General features: G+C 40.2%; 1 protein-coding gene across 1 annotated transcript in view; it reads left to right on the forward strand.

Annotated features, from left to right (window-relative positions):
* The first annotated feature begins 6364 nt into the window (after positions 1-6364).
* The window catches only part of plcb2 (phospholipase C, beta 2), a 107668-nt gene continuing 101286 nt past the window's right edge, over positions 6365-12746 (forward strand). The window contains exons 1-2 of the mRNA XM_062041976.1: positions 6365-6439; positions 6977-7045. Of these exons, the coding sequence (XP_061897960.1) occupies positions 6389-6439; positions 6977-7045 (120 nt within the window). The 5' untranslated portion in view covers positions 6365-6388. The remainder of the gene's footprint in view (positions 6440-6976; positions 7046-12746) is intronic.

The raw sequence follows: 12746 nt of genomic DNA on the forward strand, positions 1-12746 counted from the left end.
AATCATTCCAGTGCCAAAAAACCCACAATCTCCTCCCTCAATGATTACCGTCCCGTTGCACTCACCCCCATCATAATGAAGTGCTTGGAGAGGCTGGTAAAGGAATATATTGTCTCCAGACTTCCCCCCACACTCGACCCATACCAGTTTGCTTATCGCCCTAACCGCTCCACAGAGGACGCCATCTCCTTTGCACTCCACCTGAGCTTAGAACATCTGGAAGGAAAGGACACACACGTGCGGATGTTGTTCCTGGACTTCAGCTCAGCATTCAACACCATCATCCCGCAGCACTTGGTGAGCAAATTGGCTCCCTTGCATTCAGTACCCCCCTATGCAACTGGCTGCTTGACTTCCTCACAGACAGACCCCAATCTGTGAGAGCAGGCAACAACACCTCCAGTGCCATCTCCCAGAGCACCGGCTCCCCCTAGGGCTGCGTTCTGAGTCCGCTGCTGTTCACGTTGATGACCCATGACTGCTGCGCCAGGTCCACTACTAACCACATTGTGAAGTATGCGGACGACACGACAGTAGTGGGCCTCATCCGTGACAACAACGACATGGACTACAGGGAGGAGGTGAAACATCTGGTTGACTGGTGCAGAACCAACAACCTGGTCCTGAATGTCAACAAGACCAAGGAGATCATCGTTGACTTCAAGAAGCACCAGTCCAGCCATGCTCCACTCTACATCAACGGCACAGCGGTGGAGATAGTAAGCAGCACCAAGTTCCTGGGGGTGCAGATAACTGACAATATAACCTGGTCCCTACACATCTTGTAAAAATAGCTCAGCAGCACATGCACTTTTTGCGTCGGATGAAAAGAGCACAGCTCCCTCCCCCCATTCTCACCACATTCTACAGAGGCACTATAGAGAGCCTGCTGACCAACAGCATATCTGTCTGGACTGGAGCCTGCAATGCCTCAGACTGGAAGTCTCTCCAGAGAATGGTGAGGACGGCGGAAAAGATCATCAGGACTCCTCTTCCTCCTATCCAGGAGATCGCAAAAAGCCGCTGCCTGACCAGGGCTCAGAAAATCTGCAAAGACTCCTCCCACCCCCACCAAGGACTGTTTTCACTGCTGGACTCTAGAAAGAGGTTCCGCAGCCTCCGAAGCAGAACCTCCAGGTTCTGTAACAGCTTCTTCCCTCAGGCCGTAAAACTCTTGAACGCATCATAATAAAATTATCCCCTCAACTCCCCCCAAAATGGATTAACTCGCTGGAATAAAAAAGACAATATAACAAACATCCATAAACGTGGACGCATGTGATGAAGTGCAATATATTTATCTGTACAGTTATCTATTGATTTATTTACATATATTTATATATATTTATTTATTTTATATATATATTTATATATTATTTATATATATTTATTTATATGCACCTTATTGCTTTTTTTTTATCCTGCACTACCATGAGCTTATGTAACGAAATTTTGTTCTTATCTGTGCTGTAAAGTTCAAATTTGAATGACAATAAAAAGGAAGTCTAAGTCTAAGTCTAAGTAGTATTATTTTGCATATTCCGGGAAACCAGTGTCCTCTACAGTGGACTTTTGATTTTGGTCTATTTTTTATGTCAGAGTTATAGGAGCGCTATGCTGTTTTTAAGGACTTTTGGCAAAAAAGCTAATCAAAGATCATCTCTATAACAACACTCTAGCACAGTGGTTCTTAACCTTATTGGAGGTACCGAACCCCACCAGTTTCCTATGCGCATTCACCGAACCCTTCTTGAGTGAAAAATATATATATATATTTTTTCAAGTTCAAGACAAAGTTGTATGTTTTTTTACTGGTGCACAAAATGAACCGTGCATGAACATCACCTTGTTCAAAGAACAAAACCAACAAAGTGCATGAACTCACAATAAATTACACACCTGCAAATCAGTGTGACTTCTGCTCTTGCCATATCCATAATACGCCGATAGGGAGAAGTTTTTATTTACACGATGAGTCGGGTGTGTCTTGACCTCCACAGCGGAGGCTCCACCAAACCCCTGAGGCCGACTCACCGAACCCCTAGGGTTCGATAGAACCCAGGTTAAGAACCACTGCTCTAGCAGTAGTGTCAAACTCGTTTTCATTGAGGGCCCCTTTGCAGTTATGGCTACCCTAAGACGACCGCTTATAACAGTAAATAAATATGAAATTTAATGTATAATCACGTCATAATATTATTACACAATTGCCTATATATTATATATATATATATATATATATATATATATATATATATATATATATATATATATATATATATATATATATATATATATATATATATATATATATATATATATATATATATATATATATATATATATATATATATATATATATATATATATATATATATATACACTACCGTTCAAAAGTTTGGGGTCACATTGAAATGTCCTTATTTTTGAAGGAAAAGCACTGTACTTTTCAATGAAGATAACTTTAAACTAGTCTTAACTTTAAAGAAATACACTCTATACATTGCTAATGTGGTAAATGACTATTCTAGCTGCAAATGTTTGGTTTTTGGTGCAATATCTACATAGGTGTATGGAGGCCCATTTCCAGCAACTATCACTCCAGTGTTCTAATGGTACAATGTGTTTGCTCATTGGCTCAGAAGGCTAATTGATGATTAGAAAACCCTTGTGCAATCATGTTCACACATCTGAAAACAGTTTAGCTCGTTACAGAAGCTACAAAACTGACCTCCCTTTGAGCAGATTGAGTTTCTGGAGCATCACATTTGTGGGGTCAATCAAACGCTCAAAATGGCCACAAAAAGAGAACTTTCATCTGAAACTCGACAGTCTATTCTTGTTCTTAGAAATGAAGGCTATTCTACAAAATTGTTTGGGTGACCACAAACTTTTGAACAATAGTGTATATATATATATATATATATATATATATATATATATATATATATATATATATATATATATATATATATATATATATATATATATATATATATATATACAAATACAAATTGATGGTTAACTTGCTTTGAAATTGGGGGGTATGTTTTTTTTTTTTGTTATAAAGAAATACAATCATGTGTGCTTTCGGACTGTATCCCTGCAGACTGTATTTATTTATATTGATATATAATGTATATATTGTGTTTTTATGTTGATGTAATTTAAAAAACCCCAAAAAAACCAACTTTTTTTTTTCTTTTTTTGTTCTTGGGCGGCTGCGGCCCGGTACCAATCGGTCCACGGACCGGTACCGGGCCACGGCCTCGGTGGTTGGGGACCACTGATGTATAACACAAGTTTGGACCCCAGAGTTGTGGTTCAATTATTTTTCTTTTACACACACACTACTGAAACACTCTTGTACACACTACTGAAATCCTCTTGTGTCCGCCTTGAGATCGGTAGGTTGTGAGTTCAAACCCCGGCCGAGTCATACCAAAGACTATAAAAATGGGACCCATTACCTCCCTGCTTGGCACTCAGCATCAAGGGTTGGAATTGGGGGTCAAATCACCAAAAATGATTCCTGGGCGCGGCCACCGCTGCTGCCCACTGCTCCCCTGACCTCCCAGGGGGGATCAAGAGTGATGGGTCAAATGTAGAGAATAATTTCGCCACACCTAGTATGTGTGTGACAATCATTGGTACTTTAACTTTGTAAACACACTACTGAAAGGATTTCTCTCACATAAACTACTGAAATTCACTCACACACACTACTGAGACACTCTAACATAAACAACTGAAAATATATTCTCACACACTAGTGTGCATGCAAGGTTTTCAGTACTGTGTTTGAGAGGATTTCAGTAGTGTACGTAAGAGGTATTTCTGAATATTGTCCCTAACAGCCCCTCATACATCCGTACGTCGTATGTAAACACAAGAGTTGTTTCAAACATTATTCTATACTTGAACTAAATGTTCATTATTGTGTAGAACTATACTTACCATAGTGAGGTGTCTAGCAACAGTTCTCAGGAAGGATTCAATTTCTTTTGTCAGCTTAATTTGCAATTCATATTGTTTTGGGTGTGACCTTGAATGCGTCTGTGTGTGCGTGTGTGTGTGTGTGTGTGTGTGTGTGTGTGTGTCTGTGTTTGCGTGTGTGCAGCAACGACGCTTCATTACAGTGCTTCTTTCAATCAGTGGAGATAGCAGTAGAGTGTTATCTCCATGTTCACATAAATTACAGTTTTGCAAACATTGTTGCAAGAACAATGAACAAGAAAAGGTACTTTTTGGACCCCCCGGTGGTCAAAGATTACATGGTTAAAGGAGAAAGGTTCACCAAGTGGTCAGAGGTGAGTGCATATTTCAAAAAAATCTGACACATTTTTGTAACTTTATAAAAACGTTTAGATATTAATAATTGTACTGTAGAGTTTCTACAATGTGTACTTACAAAAAGAATCCCACGTGATTAGATGTAACCATTTACTTCAACATTTAAAATTACTTGCAAAACTATGCACAATTATTGGAGTGTATGTATCACTTTACTTATTTATATTTAAGGACTGTCAAGATCAGGGGTCCCCAAACTTTTTGACTCGCATTGGGTTAAAACAATTTGAAAGGGGGCCGGGCTGTATATATATATATGTATATATATATATATATATATATATATATATATATATATATATATATATATATATATATATATATTAGATATACTGTATATAGCGCACTTTCCGTGCATTTTTAGACAATATGATTTGCCTGAGCGGCTAAGAGACACCGTAAGTAGCAAGCGGTACAAAGTGGATAAGAAAAAACAGATGTTTATTATATTATTATATTTTTTATTTTTTATTTTTATTATTATACTTAGGACTTCCCGCGGGCCTGATTTTGGACGCTGGCGGGCCGAATCCGGCCCGCGGGCCGTAGTTTGGGGACCCCTGGTCAAGATTAACAAGTTAACTCATGTGATCATTCACAACAAATCATCACATTAATCATGTACACATTTGGATTAAGCATGCTATTTATTTTGACCTACAAGCTCCTTTACCTTAACTACTATACAGTCATTGATCAGAGCAATGCATACGTCAGTACAAAAATGATTTAGGAGACTCCGACCGGTGTGCTTACTGGTAAATTCCTCCGCAAAATACAGCCTGAAAGAACTTAAAATGCAACTGTTGCCGGGTTTTTTGCAAGTAAAATGTTTAAAAACTTTCCTGGATGACATTCTGACCATAAAATTACATTTATGTACAAATATTGGGCTTTTCCCAAGTAAAATTTAGTTATGCAAGCAAGTAATGACTTGTGATTATTCATGATTAATCCAAATTCCAAAATGTGATTAATCTGATTTAAAATATTAATTATTTGACTAATATGTTTTACTTACTAGCTATGAGTAATCACATGTTCTGTACTTCCATAACAAAGTTGCATTTTAAAGGGGATTAATTATGCAAAACCAACTTTTCTTATTTACTGGTACCTATTTTTGTGCATCAGAATCAGAATCAGAAGAGTTTTTGTTGCCATTGTTTGAGAACCCGTTCTCAAACAATGTACACTGTGTATTCAGGATCTGCATAAAATCTGCATAAAATTTCAAATCAAACCATAGAGGCATGGAGCAGATAAAACAATCTTGCCTTCCTTCATAGTTCCTCTAAACAAGACGTTCGGAATTCACCCCAATTTGTGTAGCTCTTCCCAGTTGTGACGCCATCCATATATGGTACAACATTTACCCAAAGTGCTTTGTGCAAGTCCGCCATTGTAGTCCGAGCTGGAGTCAATAAGCTCCTTCTTTTTCTCTATCCTCTTGTTGTGGGGCAGACGTGCTCGTACAAGCACATGCATCTTCCGATGTTGCCATTTCTAAAACAAAGTATAGCGTATAGGTCTAACTTATATCTGTCAGTAGACTCCATATGGAAGAGGTTTACAATGAATTGATTAACGTGGACTCCGACTTAAACAAGTTGAAAAACTTATTCGGGTGTTACCATTTAGTGGTCAATTGTACGGAATATGTGCTGTACTGTCCAAACTACTAATAAAAGTCTCAATCAATCAATCAATCAATCAAGCGCTTAAAACTACAACATGGCTGACGAGGAGAAGTGGAGCCACGTAAATAAGACAGTCCACAAAATGACGCAACTTGAAGAGACGGTCAGATAGCAGCTTGAAAACAGTCTGTAAAACATCATCTATGCAAAATCTTGACCAAGGAACCACCATTGCATGTTATTTCGCCACAAGGAAGTGTTTTTTAATGTAGAAAAACAAACATCAGAATACCTCTTTAAGGTTTCCATTGACAAGACCGAACAAGATTCCTTGATTTTATTATAACTGTCAAAATGTCTCCACCAAGGACTCCACCAAGACTGCTCCTGTCACTATGAAGATGGACATGAAAGGATTTTACCTTTACTGGACAAATCAAAGCAAGGTAAGACATGTGGAAAGCGTGTAATAGGATATCTGCTGCCATTGGAGCAGAATGTAATAAAGTAGCTTTTAGTGCATGTTTTTGATGCAACAACCAGTATATGAGAGCGGTGCTCATGTGAGCTGCATTGCATCGTGCGGTGCCAGCTGCTTGTGGGGGTTATTGATTGCCGCTGCCCGACGTCCTGTTCGCACGATGAAACTCAGCTGCAATGCACTCGATGGAGAGGACTATTTGTCTTTGTTGATCTCGCTCGCTTCCTCTCCCCCTCTGTTGTAGCCGTACTTGAGTTTGTTTGCCACATCATAAATACAGTGACGCCCACATCAAACGCATGCCCACCTCATTGCTCAAAGCTGCAGCCATGCTAGGACGCTTTTGTGTGAAACAGCAGCACAATCCTATTGTATATGAAAAAGCCCGTAGTATAGTGAAATATTATTTCTCAAACTAAGTTTTGTCCACATCGTCGGTCCATATATGGACTTGCGCCTATGTGCTGAATAAGAGAGATGACTGTCTGCTTCTTGTTTCTAGGAGACAACATTCTTGGATGTTGCTACAATCAGAGATACCAGAACAGGAAGATATGCTAAACTTCCCAAAGTAAGTATTGATTACAGCGAGGGTTCTTAACCTTTTTGACCTCAGGGCCCAACTTTTCCTCTAAATAGGGCCATGGACCCCACTCTAATATTAACACTGCATTAGTAATCTTACTTTTGATTTTAATCGTATTCAATAAATATATTTAGTCAACTTACATGCAGTCAACAACATTGTCAAATAATATGAACCCATGTGTTAATCACAAATATTATTATTTATTTAACACATAAACCTTAGGCTTAGGTCAGGCTGATTAGAAAAATAAGTACTTACCAAATATACTGTGTAACGAGGGACTCATAAATAAACACATTTACATACAATTATGTAGTGCTAAAATAAAAACAAAATATTTATGAATATTTGTCTTAATTACACTGTGAATAAAATTGAAGTGCAAATGAAAATGCAGCTTCACCACTTTGGTCATAATTTTCTTCGCCTAAGAAACTTCTCTATGACTTTAGCACCAAACTTCTTCTGTTGGTTTGATACAGAGTCGAGAGTATGGCCAAATAAACAACAGGCGCCATTGCTGCTACCAAGGACGTGTGCGGCTGTGCCCGGATGCATGCAATTGCTGTAGTTAGATGAAATATCTAGAGTGACACATATAATTATAGTTCTAAACATACTCTAGCTCATAAACTTACAATAAAACATGCTTTTATTTTGTGGAAGTATAATTTTGTTGCCCTATTTGGGCTATTGCTGCTACATTCCTGCAGTGTTTAGTGACCAGCGGGTTCTCCAACACGCACTCCACGGCGCAATAAATGTAAAAACAAATACATAGAAGGAAACCATTTTTTTGGGGGGTGAAAATCTTTATTAGCTTTGGACCAACAATCGCTGACAAATGATTACTTTTGTGTGAAGTATGTTAACTGTGGTGGCTGCCTCCAATGTATTTGTAATCACTGTATGTATCATTCATTATGTATTATTACAACTGATCTTTCTTTTTTGTAACATGGTAATTGAATAAGTGTACTTGTGTAGTTATTTCCCCATATTTTTGCACAATAACTCAGATTTTTGTTCCAGAACATATTTTGCTTTATTCATTATTGACATGTCTTGCCACTTTATGTTGTATATTTTTTACATGAGATTTCCAGTTCATTTTATCATTTATTATTACACCCAAAATGTGGTTTATTTTACTCTTTCAATGTATATTTGTATTTGACTTTCTCTTCTACTGTTATCGAATTGCATTATTTTAGTTTTACTGAGATTCAAAGAGAGTCTGTTTTTGTCAAACCACTTCATAGATTAAATAAAGTATTCTGTTATTATTTGTATTAGCTTGTGTGTGTTCTCTCCTGAACAAAACACAGTGGTTGTGTCGTGTGTTGACCTGACACAAGACATTGTAGTTGGTGACTCACCAGTGTTGACCACAAACCTTCACTTCCCATACTTGTCTTCTTTCCGGGCTTTGGGGAAAGCGATGTAAAAGCTTTCAACAATTCTCGTGGGTGGAGTAGCCTCATGCTGCACAACAGGGCATTTTTACATGTCGAAAAACTAACAAGGAAGCGCTGCAGACACGTAGCATCAGCTCAAATTTGTAGCAGTCATGGCACCCTGTGGCACTGGTCACATGAGTGCCTTTTGACTAGTCGTTGAGGGGATCGCCTGAAACAGTGTTGGTCATATTCACTTTCGACTCTGGTTTGATATTGTCATTACTGCCACACGTGGTGGAAAAGTGCATTACAACTCAGTGCCGCTGCGGCCAATAGAGACCAGAGCTGAGAAACAGATATTTTTTGGCGCCTCTCTAGGGGGCGCTGGTGGCCCAATAGGTTAAGGTTAAGCCCTAAGGTTAAGAAACACTTGATTACAGTGAAGTCCAACATGTGATTCATTATGTAAGAATCTCTGCATGTATGCAAATATTCACCTCAAGCCTCTTTAGTATGAGAAACATACTTGCATTGCAAATTCAGCAACGGGCACACGAAGCAGCACCCCCTCAGTCGATAAACAGGTGCACACACACACACACACACGCACACACACACACACACACACACACACACACACACACACACACACACACACACACACACACACACACACACACACACACACACACACACATCTCAAGCTGAGTCATCCTTTAGAGACGCCTGTCAGCATCTTTTTCCCCCCTCATCAACAGCAAAGGGTTTGTGTTCCTAGTTCTTAGTAGTAGTTGTTTATATGTGGTGGAGCAGTGAGCAGTCATCTTCATCTCTCTTAGAGGGTTCACTGAAAGGTGAAATCTGAGTATTGGGTGGGTGTGGGGTTAGTGAAAACAACACTTCTTTTATCTTGAGCCATTTTGGGAAGCCTTGTACAAACTCTGTTTCCATATGAGTTGGGAAATTGTGTTAGATGTAGATGTTTTATGTAGAGCTTCAGTCGTTCAACAGTCCAGGGTCTCCGCTGTCGTATTTTACGCTTCATAATGCGCCACACATTTTCGATGGGAGACAGGTCTGGACTGCAGGCGGGCCAGGAAAGTACCCGCACTCTTTTTTTACGAAGCCACGCTGTTGTAACACGTGCTGAATGTGGCTTGGCATTGTCTTGCTGAAATAAGCAGGGGCGTCCATGAAAAAGACCGTGCTTAGATGGCAACATATGTTGTTCCAAAACCTGTGTGTACCTTTCAGCATTAATGATGCCTTCACAGATGTGTAAATTACCCATGCCTTGGGCACTAATACACCCCCATACCATCACAGATGCTGGCTTTTGAACTTTGTGTTGATAACAGTCTGGATGGTTCGCTTCTCCTTTGGTCCGGATGACACAATGTCGAATATTTCCAAAAACAATTTGAAATGTGGACTTGTCAGACCACAGAACACTTTTCCACTTTGCATCAGTCCATCTTAGATGATCTCGGGCCCAGAGAAGCCGGCGGCGTTTCTGGATGTTGTTGATAAATGGCTTTCGCTTTGCATAGTAGAACTGTATTTAGTGACATTGGTTTTCTGAAGTGTTCCTGAGCCCATGTGGTGATATCCTTTAGAGATTGATGTCGGTTTTTGATACAGTGCCGTCTGAGGGATCGAAGGTCACGGTCATTCAATGTTGGTTTCCGGTCATGCCGCTTACGTGGAGTGATTTCTCCAGATTCTCTGAACCTTTTGATGATATTATGGACCGTAGATGTTGAAATCCATAAATGTATTGCAATTTCACTTTGAGAAACGTTGTTCTTAAACTATTTGACTATTTGCTCACGCAGTTGTGGACAAAGGGGTGTACCTCGTCCCATCCTTTCTTGTGAAAGACTGAGCATTTTTTGGGAAGCTGTTTTTATACCCAATCATGGCACCCACCTGTTCCCAATTAGCCTGCACACCTGTGGGATGTTCCAAATAAGTGTTTGATGAGCATTCCTCAACTTTATCAGTATTTATTGCCACCTTTCCCAACTTCTTTGTCCGTTCGGCCACCGTGTTCAATGGAGAAGTCTGTTCTACAAAATTTACAGGCAGCATACCCCTTCCCCTTCGAACTGTCCTGGATAAACTGAAATTCTTGTTTCCATTCGTTTTGGAACTTACAGGCGTATTTCTTCATATTACTCGTCGTCGGCGTCGCCATGGCTGTATCTTCCTCGTTCTTCTGCTTCGTCTCCTTGTTGTGTGCGCAGTTGTGCACTCTCTAAAAGCCGTAGATGTTATAACGTGATTGGGCAGGCACGCTGTTTATATCGTGGGAAAGCGGACGTGAAAACAGGCTGTCCTCACTCAGGTCCGCATGGAGCTGGAGGGGGCGTGGCCTCCAGCTCCGGCTGGAAATCGGGAGGTTTTTGGGAGAATATTTGTCCCGGGAGGTTTTCGGGAGAGGCGCTGAAATTCGGGAGTTTCCCGGAAAATTCGGGAGGGTTGGCAAGTATGTTTGTAGATGATGTCATCACTGCATATAAATACTGTTCCGCTCGAATGCAGCTGGGATAGGCTCCAGCTACCCCCACAACCCCGGGAGGGATAAGCGGTAGAACATGGATGGATGGAATTAGTGTTGGGTGTGAGTGTGTGTGAGTGTGTGTGAGTGTGAGTGTGTTTGTGTGCACCTACGTGCGTGCGTGCGTGTATGTCTATCCTGTTTGCATGTCCAGGTCATCAGGTTTGCATATTGAGAATGATTTTGCACCCAGGTGTTCAATCCCTGCAAACGATTCAAAATAAAACCATCTCTTCCACAGTATATAATAGAAGTAGGCAGCATGGTGGAGCAGTGTTTAGCGCTGGTGCCTCACAGCGAGAAGGTCCTGCGTTCTATTGCCGTTGCTTGGGGTCTTTCTGTGTGGAGTTTGCATGTTCTCCCCCTGACTGCGTGGGTTCCCTCCGGGTACTCCGGCTTCCTCCCACCTCCAAAGACATGCACCTGGGGATAGGTTGATTGGCAACACTAAATTGGCCCTAGAGTGTGAATGTGAGTGTGAATGTTGTCTGTCTATCTTTGTTGGCCCTGTGATGAGGTGGAGACTTGTCCAGGGTGTACCCCGCCTTCCGCCCGATTTTAGCTGATATAGGCTCCAGCACCTTCCTCATCAGTTCATGCTTAAAGACAGTTCTCATTTCTACTGAGACTAGATCTTTCCTATGTAGTCTTTTTCACCATCGAGGGTTAGTCTGAGTAGATTCTCTACTCTCGTCTGATTAGTGACTAAAGCTGTCCTATGCAGTCTTTGAGCATAATGAAAAAAAGACCAGATAGGACAGCTATAGTAGACTCGAGCTGTTTTATCTAGTCATTTGCACAGGTTAGGGTTAGGGTATGACTACAGCTGTCCCATCTAGTCTTTGAGCAAAAAATGATGAAAAAACACTAGATATGCAAGCTCTTGTCAGAGTAGAGTCTCTACTCTAGTCGGAGGAGAGACTATAGCTTTCCTATTCAGTCTTTTTTCATCATTGCATGCTGAAGGACTAGATATGAGAGCTCTAGTTGCTACCCATGCTCAAATACTAGATAGGACAGCCTTTGTCTAAATAGTCTCTATTCTGACAAGAGACTAGAGTTGTCCTATCTAGTATTATTTCATCATGTTCAAATATTAGATTGAACAGCTCTTGTCTGAGTAAAGTCTCTGCTCTGAGAATAAACTATGGCTGTCCTATCTATCCTTGAAGCCTGAGTAGAGATTGGACAGTGTTAGGGTTAGACTCGAGCCTTCCCAACTCGTCTCTGAGCATACACTAATGAAAAAAGACCAGATATGACAGCTTTTGTCTGAGAAAATACACTAATCTAGTCTATGGATATACTATAGTTGTCCTATCTAGTCTTTTTAACCACTGTAAGATGAAATACAAGATAGGACAGCTCTTGAGCACAAGTTGCTTCTCATGCTCAAATACTAGATAGGACATCTTTAGTGTGAGTAGTCTCTACTTTAATTTGAGACAAGACCCGAGTTGTCCTATTTAGTCTTTTTTCCTTGTGTTCAAAGACTAAATGTAGCTGTACATCGTACAGCTATATTCTTTACTCATGTTCAAATACTAAATAGGACAGCTATAGTCTATACCCAGACAAGAGTGGAGTTGAGTCTAAGTATAGTCTTTACTGTAGCCTGTGTATAGACAATAGCTGTCCTATCTAGTATTTAAGCATTAGTAGAAGCCCAGGCTGTCCCATATAGTATTTGAGCATTAACTGTTGGAAAAAAGACTAGATAGGA

The sequence above is a fragment of the Entelurus aequoreus genome, linkage group LG03 (genome assembly GCF_033978785.1).
Source record: "Entelurus aequoreus isolate RoL-2023_Sb linkage group LG03, RoL_Eaeq_v1.1, whole genome shotgun sequence".
Classification (NCBI taxonomy): domain Eukaryota; kingdom Metazoa; phylum Chordata; class Actinopteri; order Syngnathiformes; family Syngnathidae; genus Entelurus; species Entelurus aequoreus.